Source organism: Mycteria americana, chromosome 1, assembly GCF_035582795.1.
Source record: "Mycteria americana isolate JAX WOST 10 ecotype Jacksonville Zoo and Gardens chromosome 1, USCA_MyAme_1.0, whole genome shotgun sequence".
NCBI classification, from domain to species: domain Eukaryota; kingdom Metazoa; phylum Chordata; class Aves; order Ciconiiformes; family Ciconiidae; genus Mycteria; species Mycteria americana.
In genome coordinates this window covers 8,014,329-8,037,840 of record NC_134365.1, presented here as the reverse complement: position 1 = coordinate 8,037,840, position 23,512 = coordinate 8,014,329, and the positions used below count along the sequence as shown (strand labels likewise).

The 23,512-nt window shown below is 47.0% G+C and overlaps 1 protein-coding gene across 5 annotated transcripts in view; it reads left to right on the top strand.

The window, feature by feature from the left end:
* Positions 1-23,512, top strand: part of FRMD4A (FERM domain containing 4A) — a 211,694-nt gene that overhangs the window by 153,128 nt on the left and 35,054 nt on the right. For all 5 annotated transcript variants that reach the window (XM_075526407.1, XM_075526317.1, XM_075526495.1 and 2 more), the window contains exons 9-13: positions 161-226; positions 441-498; positions 2,298-2,384; positions 17,647-17,723; positions 21,970-22,108. In XM_075526407.1, the coding sequence (XP_075382522.1) occupies positions 161-226; positions 441-498; positions 2,298-2,384; positions 17,647-17,723; positions 21,970-22,108 (427 nt within the window). The remainder of the gene's footprint in view (positions 1-160; positions 227-440; positions 499-2,297; positions 2,385-17,646; positions 17,724-21,969; positions 22,109-23,512) is intronic.

The following is a 23,512-nucleotide window of genomic DNA, read 5'->3' as shown; positions in this document are numbered from 1 at the left end:
ACCCTGGGCTGCATCAAATACCCTCATCTAACACTTTTGCTTGGCATCTTTTGATTCCCTCGGTCAGTAGCTTGTTAACAGAAGTATCTTTTCACCTTTTGGCAAGATTCTTAGTCATGGTACTGCCATTATGTAAAACATCTCATTTCTTCCTTTCCAGTGAGGATCGAGTCATTGAACATTACAAGAAACTAAATGGGCAGACAAGAGGTCAAGCAATTGTGAAGTAAGTGAAATAAGAGTGACTTCTTGTGACCTTTGTTTTATCAGGAAATATTTATACTGGACTGTAAATACAATATGTAACAATGTCTCCCATCTCATCTAATGCTTTATTTTTAAGTATTTCTGTACTTAATTATTTAGTTATTTAAGCATTTTTTCCCAGATCATCCTCTCAGCTTCTCAGACATATTATTCTCTTATGTGTTGTTTTGCAGTTACATGAGCATTGTAGAATCCCTCCCAACATATGGAGTGCATTATTACGCAGTAAAGGTACGTGCTACAAAAAAGGGTTATTTATTGAATTAAACTGCTGTTGGAGAGGGAGGGAGGGAGGTACAAACAACCATCCTGGTTTCAGAATACAATACACTGCTACTAATGTCTCATTTCACTTCCTGTGGTAGGATAAACTTATTTCAACTGTGTAGTGAATGTTTGGTAAATGCAGCTCCAAAGAGGAAAATCCTGTTCTTAGAGATAAAACTCTTGGAGTCCTATTGTGCTGGAGACGTTCAGTCCACAAGCAGCAGCAAGCTCTGGTAATGCCAGTGAACCAGCACCAAAGGGACAAGCCAGCCACATCACTGGCAGACTCAATGCTTCACTCCTTTTTGTAGTTCCAGGAGATCAGACTTTTCCCAGCTGGCAGATCCATGAACAACTAACTAGGGCCAGCCATGACCTGTAGACTGCAGCTCCCATCGCTTGAGATATAGGTAGATGGATACAGATATAGTACATCTTTTTAATGCGAAATCATTTGTCCCATACTCTAGAGGTAACACATCCCCCTCCCCAAACAGCTCTCTGCTTCTAACTATGTGGATTTCATTCAGGTATTAATGAAATCCCTCATTTCTTTTGTCTAATGATTTATCACCAGATATTCCAGTCTCATATTATTATTATTACTTCCCTGCCTGATCAGCTGTGTAGGGTTGTTATTTTTTTTTAAGTGGAGAAATCAATAAGCATATAAAGAAAGCTAGATCCACACTCCCCAGAGCATATTCCCTCATTTATCACCCCTGAAGTTTTGATGTGTTTCATCATTATCTCTCTGCACAGATCATATGGTTTTTCATACATCTGTAATGTCTTGCACACATGGGGTACCATAAAAACACAAATATCTCTCAGTACCTGTCTCAGGGAGATGTGTTCCTAGCCTATTCCTGCTAATGTGCACGGCATTTTGCGAAAAGCATTAGCCTCATCTTTTGCCAGAGGGCAGGATCCAGCACCCTTTGCATCCAGATCTCTTGGACTACTCTAGACCAAAAAAGATCTGGTGGATTGGGCTGGGTGTCCAAGCCTGCAAACACTTGAGAGATATTCCAGTGAATTCCCCATGATCAGTAAGTACCAGTGAGCAGCAATGAGGCAGCAAATATTGCACATAATAGGTTTTGCTTCTGCCTGATGTGGGGGTTTTGGTTTTGCTGCGTTTTACCCTGCCATTCTCTATCACATTAACAGAACAGATGTAATTTCATTGAGGACTCCAGTAAATTGCAAAGAGGCTGGTATCAGATATCAGCCATTACTCCATAAGGCCATTTTATTGCACTCCCAGACACAAAGCAGTTGGGTCCGAGCCTGTCAGACCTTATCACTTGGTAGCTCTCAGATCCCATTACTGCTGCATTTTCAAGATTAATGCTAAAATCCCTGCACATAATTCAAGTCAGCTGGGTGATTCGCTTTCCTTCCTCTCCAATCTCTGAGTGTTCAGACTGAATAATTTGCAGGGAAGAGAAAGAGGATGCACCACTGCACAAGGGATCCATGTCAAACCTCCCCACCTCCCCTGGCAGCATTTTGAGTAACTTGATCACAGGTGATACATTTTAAATGGTTTTATATGTCATAGCTAAAAGTGAAACGGATCTCTCCTAAACGCCATGTGGCTTTGTGACTTGAGGAAATTCAGCAGGAGTAAATTTAATAGCACCCATGACATTCAAAGATATTGCTTAGAAACAAATCTTCACCCTGAATAACAACCTAGGAAATCTCCAGCATTTCCCCATCCCATTCAATGTAACTCCCTCTCTTTTTTCTTCCAGGACAAGCAGGGAATTCCTTGGTGGTTAGGACTTAGCTACAAGGGGATTTTTCAATATGACTACCATGACAAAGTAAAACCAAGAAAGGTAAGTGTTTACTTTTCTATCAAGGTCTGGGCTTGCCACACATGTTATAGCTTGATTTGAGGGTGTGATGTATGTCAAATGCTGGCATTGATTCATGTGATTTTGAAGGATGTTGTTTCTCCCAAACTTGTCTGAATGCCTGCAAAGAATTAATGGACAAAAGTAGCTCTTATTTTATTAAATGTTGTGGTACAGGAGGGAAATAAGCATCAAATACCTTGCAGCTTACGCTTCCTTTTTACATGGTTCATAAGACATAAATGGGATCTGAAGGACGAAGGACTGATCCTCTCAGGTGCTGGAGACCTTCAATCCCCACTGGCTATGGTGGGATTGAGGGTGCTCAGCCAACCGTTGATAGTGTATTGTCAAGCCATAAATGATCCCAGAGAGAGAGGGAAGAAGGGACAGAAGGCTTCTTCCATTTATTACAAAAAGAAAAAATTGCATGGCTTTCCCAGGGGCAGAATTACATTTGATAAGCAACAATTTTACTAACTGAAGAGTTATTGTCAAGCTAACAAGAAAAGAAGACTTTCATCACATGCCTAAAAAAAAGGCATTAAAAAGTTTGTGCCCAGTATCTGATTTGTTCAGGAACTTTACTGTGAAACAGTTCACAAATCAAGGCATGGCATGCATAGATCTGATCACAAAACTAGAGCTTGGTCAGTGACAACTAGCCACTCTGGTCTCTTTATCACTATTTTTAGTGAGGCTTTCAGTGCATCTGAAAATCGGGATTTGTCTCAGTCCTTCCAAATTACCTTTGAGAAATCCAGCTAAGGAATGTCCTGTTCGTTTGGGAGGAGGAAGGTTCTGATCCCCTGAGCTCATCCTACTAGGCAGACCCATGTGTTCTGCTTTTCCTACCTAGGATGCCATCTATTACAAAAAAGCTCATCTCTGAGCACATGCCCTGAAGGTGGGCATGCACAGTCTGTTAGCAACAGTATTTGTTGTGCTGCAAACCCGTGGAGACATCAGGAGGCAAGGTTCCAGGCTTGCTTGCAGGCTGCAGAACTGGATGATTTGGAGCAACCAGGCAGCTCTTCTATGGATGCAGATGCTTCCATGCTGAATTAACGTACTGCATTTCTCTTTGCATTTTCTCTCTCTCATTTTCGCTCTGTGCCAAGGTGCCCCCTCCCTTTCTTTCACCTCCTCTGATCACATTCAAATTGGACACTGTTTGGTGCTCACAGATAGCATCTTCTATTAAAATAAATGAGAATCAAGGTTTTGGTAGAAAACAGAACTGCTAAGGAGGCAGCAGAAGATAATAGGTGCATTGATTAGCCTTTTATTCACTGAAGGCTATTAATGCGGCTTTTTATTCATTGAAGAAAAGGATGAGGGGAGTAAGGGGGGTCTTAGCAGAGCATCTGTGCTCTAAAAGACATATATATTTGGGATCAATCATTACCTGCAGGGCAAGCCATACTCACACGCGATAGTTTAAAACATGCCTAGGCTAGGTGTTTGCACCCACATACCTCCATTAGTGCCAACCCCCCAGGGAAGACATGTCCTTAAAACATGCCTTCAGAAGTCAGTCTTAGTGAGAGAAACATTTCTTTGGAGGAAAACAGTGTCCTGCCATGACAAGGACTCAGCCATTCACAAGCTATAGCAATTTGTATCAATCCTGATGGGATGAGAGTGTTGGAGGAGAGCATCAGAAGAAAGAAAAAAAGAGGTCAGGTACTCTGACTGCATAAGAGGAGACAACCATTTCCACTAGAAGAGTCAAGCCTCCTTTCTTAGCTTCTCTACTTTCTCTTCTTCTCATCCAGTCGATAGCATTTGTTTTAGAGCTTGATGACATCTTGGCCAGCCTCTCTGTGTCCCCACTAACCTATTTTTGAGGGTTACACTTGCAGAAAAAGGGTAGGACATGCCTACAGTCCATGATTCTAGGAGCAACGTGAGAGCACGTTTCTCTTTATTGGGAATTACTGTTTTTTTCTCTCAGCAAACTATGTACAAAATCCAGGAGACACAAAACAATGGTGCTTCCTTATGTATAAACCACTGAGGACTTCTGTGGCTTAGCAGAAGTGGTCATAAATCTGGGAGGGAAGGTTGGATGGGAAGGGAGAGCAGGAATTTCCGGGCTAGAATTTGTCGATTGCCATAATCCAGAGACCACAGCAGTGAAAAGACAGCCTAGATGAGCATTTCTCTGTTACATGATGCTTGCAAACCCCATCTGTTGGCAGGCTATTCCAAAATGCACAACCTAAATCAGGGACAGGACTTGGATAGAGTGGCTGAGGCTTCATTATTTCACCATCGTGTGCTTTTATGCTCTGTAGAGCAAGCAAAAAGACTTCTTGCCCTACACAGGTGGTAAAATCCCTCTGGCGAGAACAGCCCAACTCCCTCAGCGAGGTGCAATGTTTAATCCTCTGCTAATTAGATTGTAAAATTGCACTTGATAACCCTGGTATCTAGGAGCTTACCATAGTATCTGATTCATTTCACTATAGCAGCATGGGCTGGTTCAAGTCTTTGCTGTGCAAAGGGGAGGGGTAAACCTTACTGAACTTTCTGCAAGGTAAAATTGGGGGGGAGGGGGAAAGAGATTATGTCTTTTCTGATCTTTATTATTTTGTTCCTACACATTGCCAGTGCCAGAAACAAATTGAAAAATTGCAATGGAAAAAGAAATCTCCCTGGAAGAAACACAAGCAGAAAATTGTAGCAAGAAACCAGCTGAAACCAAGACATTTATATTAAATGCATATAAAAACCTTGCTTGTCTTATAAGGGAGATTGTAATGTTTTCCTATTATGTCATCCTAGATAGATTTCCATGCTTATTGTGTTTGCAAGTAAAACTGTAACCCACACTAAGCGGCTGAGCGTATCTCAGGCGATCCCATTAGCAGTCAGTCAAAACCATGTTTTTATTAAATTGCTGGAGTAAATCAGCCATGCATCTCTAGAAAACTAACTAGGTTTGTCAGCAAGTTGGATGAGTCTGGAGAGGAGAATTGAGGCTGACGCAGGGCCAGAAGCTGATCTTGCTTGCGCTATTCTCACTCAGGCATAAATCCTCCAGCATTACTGGGGACGCAGCTAAGATGGGTATCTGGCATCTAGTCCAAGGTGGTTCAGACGGGAATGCAGGGCTATTAAAATGGAATGCAGCTTGCACTGGGCTGCAGAGCCTAATGTGACTCCGCGCTTCTATTTTTATGTTCCCTCCTGATGCTTGAATTCTGTGGAAGCCCTGAAGCTACCCAAAGCCATCACTTTGAGGCTTATCATTCTCCTTTCTTTTTTTCTCCTGTATGTTCAGGGGCTAGCTCACAGACTCAGCAAGCCCTGCCAGGGGCTTTCTCTTGAATGTTGCCTGTTCAAACACAGATTTGGTCCATGTCAGTTATGATCTGACAGCTGTTCATTTTTAGGTATTAAATAAATTCAAAAGTTTCGGTATACCTCACGAAATCCATCACTGCACCTGGACAAGAAGAAGGGAGTATCAAGTGTGGAAAGATGGCTGCTGTCCTGCTAACCATATGCTGAGGCATTCTGGAGATTTAGTAGTGGCTTGCAGAACCAGTGTCATTTTTTGTAGCACCAGCGCACAGCATCCAGGATGGGCAGAATCCATCTCCCTGTATTTTAGACATAGCTTCTACAAACTCTTCCCTGTGAAGAGAAAAGGCCCTTCAAGGCTTGGTGTGCCTTGAAAAAGCACACCAAAAAAGAGTCATTGTCCTGCTCAGCTCTACCCCTCTTGGGTCAGCACCATCCAATATTCTTGATAAACCAAAGCAAACTCTTTGGAGCCAGGTCTTCAGATAGGATGCGCCAGCACCATGCTCCCACAAGCTGCTGAGGCTGTAGTGACCAAAACCATCGTTTTCAGAGAAGGGTCATTAGGGCTTTTTTTGCATGCATTGCAGAGCAATTGGAAAGAAAGAGCAAGACACTGCAGCCCCCCTATGTGACTCTATTGTCTGTGAGTGGTGGTTGTTCATTTTAACCAGCAGGTAGAGATGTAATTCCACTTCATCCCAAGAGACCTGTACATGAAGCAGAAGCGGCGTAGCCTGGAGCTGTGAGACCTCCATGCTCAAGCAGTTGTAGTAGCACTAGGCATGTCTCTGTTGTTCTAGTGAGATATTCCCACTGATTTAAGAGCCTAAAGGCATCTTTTAGTGCACACAGCTTAACAGTTAGTAAACAATTAACTTCAGGCTGAAGAGTGAATGATTAACAAAGTCAGCCAAAGGACTTCCATATGGCCAATAAACGGACAGAGAAATTGTTTAACTTATCACCAAAAAGAAAATGACCTTAAAAGAGGGTCTGCTAGTGTTTGGTTGCTTTGCAAGAAATATCTCTATATAGTGTTATCCCATTTTCTTCCACAGAAGGCTAGTGGCAACGAAACTTAAGGGGAGCCTTTTTTCTCAGACTCATAAACATTATCAGTGTTTGCATTCTCTGGTTGACTGAAGAGAACCCAAGGGGAATAAAGAGTTGTGGAAATGAGATAAAATGTGAGGCGTCCCAAAATTCAGCTGTGAATGTAGCTTGACAAAGATTTTCCCTGTGACAGCCAGACATCAGTTTCTGCCATTTCTTCCCAGCGTTATCCTTTCTCTGAGATTAAATGAAGCGTGCTGTGAAAATACTCTGTCCCTTGCCATAAGGTCTCCACAACGCTCTATGGATTCTCATTACAGAAGAATTTAATTTGTAGTATTGTTGTAAACCCAAAGCATCAGTAGTGTATTGACTTCCCATTTAAACATGTAAAAAGAAGAGCTGAGTTGGACCCATCCTACCAAGCAATACAAAGCACAGGTAAAATCAGTAGCTTTAAGTGTCTGATCAGAGAGAAATCACCTGCTTGTCGACAGCATGAGCAAAATAATCAGCACATCAATTGTGTCCAGAAAGTGAAAGATTGCTGTGTGATGTCACTTGGCCTTTTCCAAACAGCAAGAGATAGAGTGAACTTTCCCAATTCCAGAGGCAAAATGAGATATTTACACAGGAGAAGCAATAGCCTAATTAAGGGCTGCTTTATTGCAGAACAAATAGAGATTCTCTCTGCTTTAGGGCATAATGAAGCATTGTCAAGTCAGTAATTGCATTGATGGAGTGGTTAAACTTGTGCTTCCTGTGGTGAAGGAATGACAGACCAGTAACTTAAAAAAACATAAAGTAGGGATTGATGTGAAATGTATAGAAACTAGTGAACAATGGGGAGGAGGAAGCTGACAAATTGGTCTCTATCCTGACTGATTATAGAACATCAGGACAGTCAAAAAGGCAAAAGAAACATGAAACTGAGATCAGTTAAAGGGAGTCCAATTCACTTGCATAACTCCTTGCTGCATGATACAATAGAGGTCAAGAGCTTAGAAGGGTTTAAGATAGGACTAAAAGTGTGTATGGGTGACCCCTCCATCCAGAGTTATAACATTGTTGTTGTTTTCGAACAGGATTTTGGGAGGGGTTATAAACCCTCGTGTTCAAGGAGGGTGTTTGATTTGTCAGAGAGTTGGTTTCTGTTGCAGAGGTATAGAGCATGTGTAACAGTCCTGTCACTAGCATGCCACTGAGCCACAGGCTGTATTCAGAAAGGGCTGGCCTTTCTCTAGAGCATCCTGAATCAAGTGGAGTCAGAGACAATGTATTGGACTCATGTCTAATTGGGCTCTTCTTGGAATGGCATCATTTCCTAAGACCTTTGTAAACATCTCTGCATTGCAGACAAGGATAAAAGATTTCAAATTTACAAATCATACAAGAGGAGCAGAAAACATTTCCAGGAAATACTGGCTTAAAAGCTAGTGGAGTCTCAGTGGCATTGCTATAATAAATTATTCACTCTGATTAGCTGACTGTTAAGGACTACCTGCTGACTCCTTCTGCTCAGCGCTTTTATTTCTCTTCCCGTTGCTGATCCTTCATGCTTTTTGGATTACGGACTTGGCTGTAAACTGAACCACTCTTCAGGTCACGGCGGGTTCAGCTCATTTTATACTGCAGTAATTCAGTCTTGGTTTAGTATTTGGAGATGTGGAGCACTGGAGGAGGGAGACATATAGAAAGCGAGGTTCCTTACCATGCTGTTTCTTCTCACGAAGAGAGGTTGCTCACCCCATTTCCTTCCATTTCAAAATGTAAGATCCAGACCTGTGACTGTTGAAGAGCAGCCATAGTTTAAGACCTTCCCCTGCTGAAATATCTTATTCCATCCCTGTTACACAGGAGACCATGTTCTCACTAGCACCGTTTTTGCTGCTGCTTGCCCTCGATTTGGGTTGTCTACCATCCAGCACCAGGGTCTTCCCCTTTCAATACCCACTACTCCGTGCCTTACCACTGGACTTCATTGTGCCAAAAAGCTGCCAAGAGCACTGGGAGATGAATAAATCAGGTCAGAGCACATTGGGCTGGAAAGCAGGATTTTGTCCCTGACACATGATTTCCACAGGATTTGGCCGGACATGCCACTGGGCTGTCATTCAGTGAACATTTCTTTTGGCAACAGTACCAGCTGAAGTGGCCTTCACCACCCTACTCCCCCATCGCAATCCTGCCACCACCGCTCATTTCCTCCCCTGGGCCCCTTCCTCAGTCATGCTGGTATAATTGTGTGGCCAGGAAGGAAACTGCTCCAGAAAAGGGATCAGAGCTCAGCATAACCCAGCCAAAAAAAGTGGTTACTTTTAACCTCGATCAGTTCCCAATCCCATTCACCATCTGGCCCACAATCAGTATCCTACAGCACAGCTGTAGGAGCTGGGTATGGGTGCAAGCTGCATAAATCATGGCAGCCAGAGAAAGAAACTACCATTAACCTACACAGTAACTTTGTGGAGTGAGACAAGGGCTCCATAGCTTGGAACAAGATGGAAGGAGTTTGGCTGCATGGAATTTGTCATGGCTGAACCAGGATGAATTAACAGTTAAGTATGGGTCATCATCACCACTTTTTCTCATATCAGCTGGAAAAAGTTTGTTTCAGTGTCTCTTCCAAACAGGGCTGATCTCAGACCACTAAGTAGATTGTCTAGGTAAAGCAACTTCTTAAAATCATAGAATAGTCATGCTCAGTTTCCATTATTTAGGTAAATAAGTAGCTTGATCAACTATAATGCTTGTAAACACTAATACATAGTCTAAGGCACTGCTGTTTTATAAGGAAACCAGCACTATTTTGGTGGTTTAGTGTATGTGTACTATGGTGATACTGTCAGGCATACAGTCCCCAGGGGATTCTGTAAGAATTTACATTCACAAAAGCTACTGCATGATGTCCCATCCCCTGATCCAGCCAAGTCAAGCCCATGGCTACCATTAAATATAGGAGTAGTCCCATAAAAGTAAAACTCCCTTGCTCTAAGTGCTTTGTCATATTCAGGTCTTAAATGGTAATTCTCTATAAAAGCAGCAGCCAAGTCTTAAATGATTCTGCAGCACACAGCAGGAACTTCAACAAGATGCGAAGACAAATGACTCCGACAGCAGAAAGTGAAACAAATTGGACCTCAGCGCCCTGGAGTTAGGGTGGAGATCTGGAGCGAGATTGAAACCTCCTCAAGCACTTGTGCTTGGCTCTGAAGTGGTAGCAGGCTCCCCGCATGCCCCACCCTTCTCAAATGCTGTCTCTTAGCTCATCAGGACTCACTACTCCAAAGACCTGGGCATTTTTATCACCAGATGAAGACAGGCAGGGGCCCAGTTATTCAGTGGCTATGAATATGAGGCATCTTTAAGTCAGTGGCCTGGGCAGGAGGCTCAGAATGTCAGGCATTGCAGCCCTTTACCATGTACGTGGCATTGCTGCTGCTGTGACACCCCATGCGCAGACACCCTGTGTCACAGGAGTATTTTTAGTCACACAACCTAATATGTATGTGCATCGTCATAGCAGTGTGGGATGGGGATGGTGGTTCCAAGACAGATGTACTTGAGTCATGCCACTAGAGAAGACAAAAGGATCCCTAGGAAAGAGAGTAGCAGGAATGGTTTGTGGGCAGCATAAATCATTCTAGGGTGCCACAGCTGATTCATAGGCTACAGGCTGGGCATCCTTTATCTAATACATAGTATCTTATGTCAGAAAGGAGAGATCTTCAATGCAGGATGATCTAGTCACTTTGATTTGCCTGCAGAGGATAAAAGGGAGAAAAATTAACTGATAAGGATCAAGGACAAAAGTTCTCTGTAGATGTATTGATTTAGACACACCCAGCATGGTAACACCAATGCAATATATAACAGCATCTACCAGATATGTACGTGCAGTGAAGGTGGATTTGGTTGTATATAAAGTCAAAGTCTGATCTCCCAGTCTGTTATAGACACAAATATCAAGTTGCATTATGTAGACAAATAATGCTTTGTCCAAATAGCGGCTCTTCCCTTTGTGATCTGATGCTTTGCTGTCTCTCTGAGCCAATAAACCGCTTTGAAATTTAATAGGGAATTGTCTCTGCATAATGGAAATGAATGCAGAGTGGTGATTATATAAATCTAGATGCAATTTCTGTTTGGTCAAGCCAGAAATGTTTGTTGGGATGGTGTGGTCCCATGAGAAGAGCACACAGCAAAAAGGATCTCAAATTGGACCAGAAATTGTTTGTCTGTTTGGCAAAAAAAGAGTCTTCAAGCCTGAGGGGAAGAAGTAATTAGATAGTGAGCTGGGATTGCTGACAGACCACTGAAAGTCCCACTTAGCCAAGCCACTCTCTCATTCCATGGGGGAAGGGAGGACGGCAAGCCTCTGGGAAGATCATTGGTGGGGTTGTTTCCCACATCAAATCACACAGGAAACCTTTTATTTTTTTTGTTTTGGGAAGTGAAAGAAAAAAAAATACCCCAAACTAATAGAAATACAGGAATGAATGGAAGTGTGGCAGGATGGAGGGCTAAGTTACGGTGCAGCAGCATCCCCATCTCATGACCTGGGGGCACCCTCAGCAATGGGTCACACTAACTCACAGGTGACAGCCCACGGAAATCTCTTGGTAAATCTGCCCCTGAAACAAGAGTCCATTTGTTTGAGCTGAGATGGTGCTGTTCTGCCTGGACCAAATCCTTCCTCATTCACTCTAACTAGTTTGACAGAGGTATGATTGATGGGAGCAGGGCTGGCTTGAGGCAGAACACAAATCCATGCCCGGAAATCATGGCCCCACTGAAATCACTGGGACAAAACTGCCATTGACTTCGCTGGAGCTGTGATTTCCATAGAGTTTAAGGCCAAAAAGGGACCGCTCATAACCCGCACCCTGACCTCCTGTATAACTCAGCCCCTAGAATTTTGCCTGCTGGTTTGTTCAGTGGAGGGAATTACATTTCCAAGGAGGAATTTTGTTGTTATGTTTGTTTTGTCTTTAAACTGCAAAACCAAAGACTTGGGAGTTTGTAGCTGCACCCATGCAAGCTGTGTGAAAATACTGTCATTGTTTAGTTCCATTGTTTAGCACCAGTTTTAGTACCGGGATGTCATCCAGGGTTGCCTCTTGCCCATAGCATAGGCGAGGGAAGGGGTTGCATTTGGGCTGTTAGAAATGTGCCACATTATTTCCCTGCCTTTCCTAGAAGCCTTTCAGAACATCCAGTCTGGGTGGTAGTGCATGCATTTGGAGGAATGATTGTTCCTTCTGCATAGTATGATTTAACAAGGCATTAATCATCTAAGAAGCTGCAAGACTTGAAGGACTGGGAGACGCCATATAGGTCAGTAAGTCCAACAGCAATTACAGTTGGTCATTTATTAGATGCTTAGAATCAAAGAAAAATATAGGTCAAAAAGGCTTCTGGAGGTCTCCAGCCCAACCTCCTGCTCAAAGTCAGGCCAACTTCAGAGTTTGATCAGGTTACTCACAGCCCTAGCATTTGACCAGCTTCACTGACTGTTTTGGTTTTGTGGTTTTTTTAATATGTCTAGTCAGAATTTCCCTTGCTGCAACCCTGCAACCTGTGTCCATTGCCTCTTATACTTTTGCTGGGCACCTCTGAGAAAAGCCTGTCTCCATCTCTTTTGTAAATCCCCTTTAGGTCACCAAAGAGAGCAGACAAACAGCAGGTAGATCCTCTCTAGAATTCTGCAAACGGTTTGATTCTGAACAGCCACCAAGCGTGATATCTGAAACCCCTGAGAGCACATGCATCGCTGAGTAACCCCATTCTGCCTGTGCCCCATCTCAAGTGCTTCAAGGGAAGAGATACACATAGAAAAGGGAAAGAGAACGAGACACCAAACACCTGGGCATTTATATCTGGTTCTTAATAGACCCAATGCAAAACAGTTCATGCTGTGTCCCCACAGGGTCGTCCAGCCACAGTGCACACTGCCCAGTTCAGTGCCAAGTCCAGCTCTTCAGGGCACAGCAGGCAGAAGACAGTATCAGGGACCAACTACCCCAACCCCAGGACAGAGGAGCCTGAGAATTGCTCCAAATGGCTCTATTTGGACATGTTTCTCCAGGTACCATAACCCAGAGAGCACTGTGCACCAACCACCAGTGCTGCCGTTCAGCAACCCTTTCTGTCCTGTCCCTGAGCTGCAGACCAACACAGAAGCCAGCAACAGCCTCATTCCTGGCAGGGGTTCCCAAATGTATGGCATGGTCCCTCTGCTGGGTACTGAGACAAGGCTTCCCAAGCACAAAGGGACAGAGCACGGCCCAGTGCCTAGCATAGATTAACTAAGCTCCCCACACCTCAGCGAAGTGCAGGTCACCCAGGACATGAGTGACCAAGCCAGAAACACTCCCCTGTATTTCATTCACAAAACACCCTCCCTTCTTTATCAGGAGCCTCTGGCATTTTTCAAATGCTCTCATGCTGACCTTACCTCCTGCTGTGTGCAAACTCCACGGGCACCAGCCCCACAGTCAATAAAAATGGTAAAAACCTTCTTAAGACTCACATGGCTGAAATGGATGCAGATCCCTGGGCCTCCTCTCCTTCAGGCTCAGCTTAATTAGGGAGCAGCCAGCAAACCACAAGTGTGCTCACAAAAGCAGCTTGGGTCTGAAGGGCTTTGACTGCAGCTCTTTGTAACTAGTCACAAACATCTGGTGGCTGGCAAGCTTGCCTGCCTCTTGGAAGGGGTTTCCAATGAGAAAATTCCTGTAGCTTGCACCTGAATTCTCCGCAGTGCACCGTGCAGCACTTCGATCTCTCCCCTGGCTCCTCTTCTAGGCTGCCAGCTTTGCAGAAAAGCCGTTTCTGGCACTGGCTTCCCCACCATACCCTCCCCACCCACCCCAACACATTTGAAACAGTACACATGGTCCGATAGGGAACAATTATTCCCTTGAATGTTTGTGGGTTGATAAGCAGTCTTGCAAATTCAAGTGATAGTGGTGTTTTCAGTTTTATTGGCACGATGAAACAGAGCCCATGGTGGGGACGGTCCCCCAGAGGAGGAGGGAATAAGGGTAATTCTTTTCTCCTCTTTTAGTAGCCCCTTTCCCTTTTATGTGCATGGGTGAGTGTGCAGCCGTGCTCAAAAGCCAGTCTCAGGGAGACTTCCTTAAGTATCTATTGAAGATTAAATGATCTCATGTGCAGCCTGTAATGATGGCCACTACCAAAAATTGTTCCCATCTGAAAGCTGCCCAGTGCTGCATGATCCGAAACGGGCTGCTGACCTCAGAAGAGATCCCAGCGGGGAAACCACCACATCATAGAAACTCAGCCCACCGCAAGCACCACTAATTGTCCCCTTGTCTGTGGGCTCCGAGTGAAGGCAGCTACTAAAGGGCAGGGGAACTGTGCGCTCAGCCTGTATTACCAAGTGACTTTCTCCTAAGCCGCATTTCCAGCGTGTTTGGGGAGATGCTGTCCCAGTCCTTGCTGTGAGGTACCTTTTGACTGGCAAAAGTCACTATGTCCCTAATACAACTCCAGAAAAAGCCAATACAAATTGTACCACCCACAGGGGCAGGCATTGGATTTGGCCCTGCAAATCAACCAAAGACAATCATAAGCCAAATAACCCAAAACCAGGCCCAGCCTCGGTGTAGGAAGAGGCAAACCTGCCATGAACATGGATGCTTTGACTCAAACTAGTCCCAAAACCAGCACTCATCTGTTGCCACTGCATTTCTGCAAGACTTTGTTGAAATTATGAGCAGCTCCCTGCTGTGGCTCATATTCCCCAGTGAAGGTTGCAAGCACCAGCATGGTAAAAGGATCTTGATGGGTAAAAATTATGCTTCCATTTAAGAAGACCCACTAATGGCACCTTGTGCATCTGTCACTGAATTAACAACATCAGTTTGAAACCATACGTAAGCTGGGCAACTGGTGAAGGGAACAGCTTGCTTACATTAGGAGGTCTGGCTGAAGGGAGACCTTTGGCTTTGTTTCTCCTGAGGGGTTGTGATCAGCTAACAGGAAAGCGGATACTTTCTTGTGGGTATTCACATTTTTGCAGATTGGATGCCTTATGTATAGGAAGGGTGAGACCTCTCAGATCAACGTGGGCAAAAGGAGTAGGAGGCTGCAGAATAATATTTGGGGAGCAAAGGGAGAGCAGTTACAGCAACAGTAAAACTCGTGTATGTTCTGGAGAGTAGGGCTATGGAAAAAAAGACACAAACTCAGGTTGTGGGGTCACTTTTACCTCCTCCCTCCCAAGACTCTGGATTTGCCTCCTTCTGCACTCTGCCAAGAAAAACAAAGAAATTAAATATAAAAATGCAGCGATCTGGGGAACAGCTCCGGTGCCCAAAACGTTGGTGTCTAATGCCATTTTAGGCACTGCTGGGGATCCAAGACATCTGTGTGGGGCTGGCAGATATGGTACCGGACCTACGGCAGGCTCCCTCCCTCCTGGGGCAGCAGCCGGGGGCCAGGCAGGGTACCCCGGGGCATGGAAAATGGCACTCGACGCCTACGTTTGTGCGTCTGAACAGCTCCCCCAGAGCCCTGTGTATTTGGACAGTTGGAGTTAATCATTGAAAGGAAACGGAGCTGCAGTTAACGAACTGAGCACTGTGAGGTTTGGTAGCAGAGAGGATAAAATAGGAAGGGATTGGAGCGCAGGGGAGAGTCCAGCAGAGTCCGAGGGAGGAGGATGGGGAGGAGAGCGGCTGCCAACAGCTCGGAAAAGGGTTTCAAATTCCTTCTGCGCCACGCTGAAGTTTAGTCATAAATGACAACGGGGGACCTGGGGACAGAGGGATATTTTCTGAAGGGTGTGATCTGCTGGTTTTTTAGACCCTTATGTGTTCCACATGTCTGCGCGCCTCCCAAACACGTCCTCTGCACATGCCGTGCGGCACGGACGCGTTATCCTCCCCGCCTTGCGGACGGGCATCTGGAAGCACGGAGGGATGTTTTCAGCAGCCCACATGGCAGTCTCAGGCTTGACCCCGGTTGTTGTCAGTGGGAGTTTAGGCCCCAAACTTCCTTTTCATGCCTTTGAAGCTCTGCTACAGCTCTCTGGGTGCTTGCAGGGGAGACAGACTTCATGTTCAGACCTCAGCTCCCAGCTTAACCCTTTCACCCCACGTCTGTCCTCCCGCAGTGGGTATTTCTGTCCTCTGTTTGGTGATTATGACTTTTATGCAGCAGTTAATTTTTCCAATGGAGGAATAAAATAATCCTTTAAGGACAGTGTAACCCAGCCCTTCAAGCTTCCCATCCCTCCTGGCCCCCTTCCTCCCCTACCCTCCGTGTAGACAGCCCCAGAGTACAGCTCAGTGCCCTCCTTACCCCACCCTTCCTTCCAAACACCCCATTATAGAAAGAAAAAAGAAAAAAACAAAAACAAAAAACCCACAACTCTTGGCCGGAAACTTCTACAAACACAAATATTTTCAATTTTGCTGCCCCTGAAGTATTAGTGAGGAGAAAATGTTTGGGTCCTCACTGTGGCTCGTTTTATTTGCTAGATTTCACCTCCACCAGCAGCTTAATCAGTGCAAATCAAATTACGCCTCCTGTTTACTTATCTCCAGAGCACTGACACTGGCAAGCGGCTTATCTCGGTGCGGCAGGAGCCAGCGCCTTCCTTGGGGGTAGGACAGGAACTCCACAGAAGCTGCTTGTAGTGGGAGAGGGAGTATAAATCAGGGAAAGCTCTGCTGGCTCTGCTCCCCAGCAGCGAGGTTACTTGCTAGGGGCAGCGTGGGGAAGCCAAAGCGCAAGATGCCCGGGGGTAGAGGCTGCCTCCTCCCTGTGGATTAGCAGCCTGGAAGCCAGGGTTTGGATTTTGGCTTACTCATTTGTAAAGAGGAGGCAGTGGTGGACGTGTCCGTGGTGGTGACGGTGCGATGGTTTGGAGAGCTGACACGGTGTTTTGCAGTCACCACGTCCTTCGTGCTGCCTGGGAGACAGAGCTTGCTTCACGGCAGAGGTGTGGGTACAGGGACCGCGTGAGCATGTCCCACTGCCCAGGAGCACGTACACTCAGCGGGCAGGCAGAGACCCCCTGGCCCATGCTGACTCAGGGGCGAGGGCACAGAGCCAGCACCTGGGAGACCTGCATTTTACTCCCGTGACTGCTTCATGCCTCAGTTTCCCCCCTTGGTGATAGCATTGGCTTTGTCTGCGTGCTGCTTTGAGATGCCCCAATGGGGGCAGCCTGTAAAATGAAGGCAGGAATATGACTTGCTTATTGCCGCGTTTTGCACTGCTGGCAGCATGCTGGAGCCCTGGGCATCGCCAACATGAGTGCTGCCAGCACGTGGGACAGATAAACTGACTCTGCTCGGCTTAGGCTCATGCGAGTTTTACGTTGATTGCGGGGGTAAAAGCAGAGCTGGGCACTGCAGTTCAGCGGAGCTGTGCCAGTCGCCTCCGTGGGGGTCTCACCTACCCAGCCAGGCCGCCTTCGCCCCTCCGAGGTCTGCGCTGCACACCTTGCCCGAGGGAAAGGCTGTTGTGCCAGGGAATACACACCAGCTGCCCGCCCTCGAAGGGAAAAGTAGCCGAATCCCGGTTTTCCCGTGGCTTGCATGCGTTTAAACCGTATTTCGCCCCGCAAAGTGAAACCGGCTCCCTTCCCCGCCTGCCCCCGGCACCGAGCACGCCGCAGGCAGCGGGGGCCGGGCGGGAGGGCACCGCCCGCCCCCGGGGCTGCCCCGAGGGTCCTGGGGGGGGGGGGCGCGGGCGGGACGCGGGGCCGAGCCGAGCCGAGCCGGGGCGGAGCGGAGCGGAGCGGGGCAGCCCCGCCGCAGCGCCGGGAGGAAGCGGCGCGGCGGGCAGGGCTGGGCGAGGGTGTGCGCGGAGGCGCCTCACCCCCTTCTTCTCCCCGCAGATCTTCCAATGGAGGCAGCTGGAGAACCTCTATTTCCGCGAGAAGAAGTTCTCGGTGGAGGTGCACGACCCGCGCAGGTGAGAGCCGAGCCGAGCCGGGCTTTGCGGTGCCGAGCCGAGCCGGGCTGAACGGAGCCGAGCCGGGCTTTGCGGTGCCGAGCCGGGCTGAGCCGAGCCGGGCTGAACCGAGCCGAGCCGGGCTGAGACATGCCGATCCGAGCTTTGCGGTGCCGAGCCGGGCTGAGCCATGCCGAGCCGGGTCGTGGCGATCCGCGCTCCCCCACCGCTGTGCAGGGCTTGCTGCGCTCGGCGGCTGGGAAGCCCGTAAGCAAGGGGCAGCGGGTTCCGAGCCGGGGGCTGCTGCTTCCTTCCAGCGGGACATTTTGGGTTCGGGTGGGTGTTTTTGAGGATGTGTTTCCCCTCGGCTCCTAGCGATATTTTTTTTTCCTTCCCTCTGTTTTGGCACCTTCTGACCCCCGGGGCTGTGCAGCTCCGGTGCCCCAGCTGCGGTGCCGACAACCCCCGTGCGTGGAAGGGGGGTTGCCTTGTCCCCGTGTTGCACTTGGAGCCTGGAGATGGGCGCCAGATTTTGTACTCACATGCTTCCTTGTAAATAAATATTCAGTAGTGCAACTGAAAGGAATGGCACGGTACCAGAGGTGTACCGGCAGTCTGGATGAAAGCCCATCAGTCTTTTTGGCACAGTCTTTTTTTCTTACTTTGGAGACCTAACGTGGGAGAGAGTGAGTTCAAGTGACTGTGCTGCATCTAATCAGCCCATTAGGCACCCCTTGCTCGTTTGCATTAGTGGATGGTTACTGCAGACAGTGACCAGTGTGTATATTGCTCTGTAAGTTGTTCTCGCTAAAAGCAATGTCCCACTTGCCATGTAAGTATGAATACGGCTGATGGAAACCAGCTCTCTTCCCAGACTGATTTGATGGGCTGCTGGTAGTAGCGTGTTTTGCTGATCGCTCAGCTGTGATCCTGTTTCACCTGTTTCCCGTGCCTATCTGTGTACTAATATATGTATTTTTATTAGGGGAATTTTGCATGCAGTTTCTGTGCTTATTTGCCGTGATATGAACATTGTCACACCAATACAACAGTGCCTGTCTCCATAGGTGCATTTTGTTAAAGCAAAAACTGAGTAGAGCAGCTCATACCATTCTGCAGCTCCAGGTCAGCAGAGCCTTGAAGCATCTGCTTAATATTAAGCATGTAAATCGTCGCATGAAATCTATCAGAGCAAATTCCCAAAGTTGAGAATACACTGGGAGACCTTCCAGCAGCGGGAGCTGGGGGTGGTGTACTCCTTCCCCCACCGAGCCTCCGGCAGCGGGCGAGGCATCAGAAACGCGTGCTGCAAGCAACCAGCAGCGAGAAGCCCCTGAACGCCCAGGCTGGCCGTTTCCTGTAAGCAGCAGTTGCAAGGAAAAGAAAGCAAATAGCTCTGGGACATTAAAATCATTATGATATTTGCCACTCAGTGTCATGCATGAAATGTGACCACACAGAGGAACCTCTTCTGTCTCATTTGTATTTAGATGATAGGAATTACTGACACAGAAGAGCTTCGGTTTTTTATTCCATTGCACTGTTTCTCTGAATCAACACCAGGAGGACAAATCCCTGTCCCAGGTTGTTTCTGCCTGGTATTTTCTCACTACAAGGGAATTCGGTTGGTTGATTTTCATATCCAGAGAGTACCACCGTCCAGGTCAAAATGGTACGCTGGCTGTAAAGCAGCAAGGCACGTTGTAGTGGCGTGGTGGGAACACAGCTCGGGTTGTAGTCTCCCGGCCAAGTGGGATGGACTCCTGCGAGGAATTGTTCAACGTGTGGAGGCGGAGAAGTAGCCAACACAGTGCTCTCTCCACATTCCTCTCTGTGTAGCCAAACCAGAGCCTGAGTCAGCGAAGCCACACTCGCAGGAGAGCAAGCACGGCTCCGTGGTTGTGGCCAGGGCTGGGCAGCACAATGTATGTTTTTAAGCCCTGCCTCTGCCCGTGGCTTCCTGTCCCAAAGAAGCCATTTAACCTCTCTTCATCGTGGTTACTTATCCCAGGAAGGAGGGGAATGATACATTTTAGGGGGTATTGACAGGGTTAATTCCATAACGCATGTGGCATGCGTGGAGGGAAGTCATGGAAAAAACACCCATGGGCCATCTCTCACAGATCCTCAGAAGACAGCTGTGAAAAGCAAGTCCACAGCTCTGACCAGCTAAGTCTGCAGACTTTCTAGTGGGGCCTGCAGTTTTGATGGGAAACATGTACAGATCCCAAAAAGAAAAAAAATTGGAAATCACTGCTTTTAAGATGAGAAGATGAATGGCTTGCAAAAGTATGTTTCTGAGAGTTCAAAATTAATAACTGCGTTTGAACTGGACGGGATGACACTAGAATTAAGGCTTTAGCCCATGTTTGATTGCCTTGATGCCTTAGAGCCTTATACGCCAATGTGCTTCAGTGGTTCATGTCCCTTACACCAACATAAAGCATCCAGTTGGATGCCCTCTCCAGCCCCAAGAGCACCTCCCAGCACAGCCTTCATTCCCTGTCCAGTGACAGGGATGAGGCAGCCCAGCACCCATCCTCATTAGGACCACCAGCCACCGTCCTGTTGCGTCCGTGGAGAATTTTCTCACAAGAACAATACTCATATCGGGACAAGATCTTCTGCTCCATTCGCATGGAAAGGACTCAGCACAGGGTAACACTGAAACATGAGATCCCAGTTGTCTCAGACCTTGTTTGCATTGGCTGCGGCTGTTTTCTCAGAGAAACTTCACTCCAATTTGTAGCTTCACAATTTGACTTTAACACATTTTGCAGCACTGAAAAGGCCCTGACAACAAGAGCTGTCAGCCCTCTCCCAGGCTGAACCTGGCCAGCAGTTCCCATTTCACTGTAGAGTTTTGCTTTTCTTTCATTCTTGGCTCTATCACAACTTTCTTTGACCGTGTGCCTCCCCTCCCCGTGTTCACCTCCAGTTTTGGACAGGGCAGTAGCCCCCAGGCACCAGAGCAGAGGTGGCCAGTGCAGGTGCGGGAGGGGAACCACTGCCATAGCAGGCTTGAGGACTTCCAGGTGCTGGGAAGAGAGTCGACCATCCCTTGCTCTGCACAGTAGAGCTCCTGGGTTGTCCTGCAGTGTCACCTCCACATCTGCATCGCGCGGAGTTCCTGCTGGCTATGGACTGTGGCAGCCCGTCCATAGCACACCCTCCTCCCCAGGCTCTCTCTTGCACTGGCCCCTCTTGTAAGGCCATGTCCCTATGTGAAAGGCTATAACAAAAGTGTCACGTTTCTGAGCTAGCCTGTGTACCAGTGCTCAAATTCATTTCATAATCATACTCCACCACAAGACTCTTCTTAACAGACTGGAGACGAGGACCTCATTTATTTGGGACTCTCTAGATCGGTGGCTTGGTTTACTGCAGCCGGTGCTACATCCCTGCAGTGGGAGGGGTTCTGCAGACCAGGACGCTGCGAGCCTGCGTGTGCTGGTGTGCCGGTGTCAGGGGCTCTGCTGGTGCATTAGAGTTGAGGGGTGGGGAGGAATAATCAAGCAGTTTTGTACAGCTGTGAAAGCATGGGGAAACCTAACCTGTGCTTTTTGCTAAGATTTGAGGACAATTGGGAGTCCCAGAGAGGAAACATTTAGCTCTTATTTTTCCTGTTTTTATATTCGCTCAGCTAATCGCTGAGTAACATTCTTCTCTCCAGGGCACTAGGCGGCCCTCTCTGAGCCTCACAGCTCCCCTTTCCCATACCACATGGCAAGTCCTGCTACATCTGTTTACAAGTGGGGAAATCAAGGTATCTGAAGAGTTTCTCCCACATTCTCTAAAGCAGCCATTGATCCTGTGGATCTTTAGTTGTCACCTGGGTCTTAATATTTGAGAACCACCATCCAAAGCCAGAGGTAGTGGAGGGTGTGACGACTTGGTCTCAGATGTCTCAGCACGTGATGAGACACAGAGGATTCAGACATGCTTTGGCATTAGTGACCCCCCTGGGACACGTAGCAGGTCAGCATCAGCTCAGCCAAACCCAGGAATACAGTCTGAACTGGACAAACTGGATGATCTTTACTGTTAGTCCTCTGGAGCTTGCTAACTTGAGGAGTTATTTAAAGTAAACGCTCTCCTGGCTTGAGTAGCTATTTATTGCTGTTCTCTAAGCATTTTTTCCCATTAGCCAAGGGTGTGCACAGTAAAGACAGCAGCTTTTACTATGAGGTCTGTGATAGGTTCTGCCACAGAAAACTATCTGAGGAAACCTTGGTCTAACCCCAGTTCATTCTTTTCTCCTCTCCAGGGCATCTGTGACCAGGAGGACTTTTGGGCATAGTGGCATCGCTGTGCATACGTGGTACGCCTGTCCAGCACTAATAAAGTCTATCTGGGCTATGGCCATTAGTCAACATCAGTTCTACCTGGACAGAAAGCAAAGCAAGGTAAGCATGCTGGAGGTGGGAAGTGCATATTGTGGTGGGTGAGTCCTTCTCACTCCCCATGGTTCCAGCAAGATCAAGTCCAGATGGTGGCTCCTTTCCTACCCTCCCTTTCCACTTGAGATCCAAAAAAGGCAAATTAACTCAAAATATCTGCTGGCTTTGGCCAGGTTGAGGGAATTTGTATCGAATTCATGTCTATGGGAGTGGCAACTGAGGGGAAGGTCCTACTGAAAACTGTGGCCAAATTGGAGGAGCCAAAGTTTGCAAGCAGATAGGATTGTGTCCCTGTCTAGATGGTTTCCACATGTCTTCTGGTTCCTGAACTCTGTCATAAAGTTAGGGCAGCTTCCAATAACTGAGTTCAAAGCAGCTTCACACTTTACACCTGTTTCTGAATCCTTCTTGCTGTCCCTTCTTTTTACTATCGTATTTTCCTAGACATGAGGGGTAGGGATATTATTTCTCTCTCCACACAGAATCTCACAGCAGAAGGAGAGGGCCAGGATGCTGACAGTCTGGCCTTACAAGGAACTGTCTTGATCTGGTGCTGCACAAAGGGCTGCTCAATACACGAAAGAAACCACCTTGAAAACAGAGGAGTGTGTGTTTTCCCTCTAATTCCTTTCATCAACACTAATTTTAGGCATATCCAGAGCAGCAGGAGATCACTTTGAGATCACTTTGAGACAGAAGGGAGACTTCTCATGTAGACACCCCTTTCCATACATGCATGCTAGTGTAAGACTTTACAGAGAAGATAAAAAGTGTTTTGAGTGGGTACCTGCTTATACAGCTGCCTGCATTGACCCCCATCTCTGGTGAGATGGCAGGAGTCTGCAGGGTGATACTCCTCAAAATGGCTGAAACAAGCTTAACATCTTACTATTGCTGAAAGCACTGCCCACATTTTCAGGGAGGGGCTGCTCCCTCCCATGCACAGGCCCTGGCCCTATCAGGTCCCTTCATGATCCAGTTTAGCTCACTAAATGGACAGAAAAATATTTATTTTTCCTGTTTTTCTTCGCTGCATTATTTTTCTTCCAGTTCCATGAATTGAATTGGCTTGCTGAAATTATGTGAAGGGCCATCAGTGTGCTATTAGTCCAGCTCACTCTACACCCTTCTGACATTGCTTTCCCCATCGTGATCTCTGTGACTTTATTGTAGAGTGGGTAGCACTTTCGGATGCCTTGGGCAGACCACATGGTTACACCCACTTTGGCCTTGTCCCATCTAATGCAAAAAAACAGGATTCATCTTAGTTGCTGTGAGCTGTATTGAATTTAGGGATGTAGCTAACTTCCCACCCCTGCCTAAGTGCCAGCTGTGAATATGGACGAAATTGCACGCTCACCCGATACAGGTAATACTTTCCTGTCCCCCTCCTCTGCTCAGCACCACCAG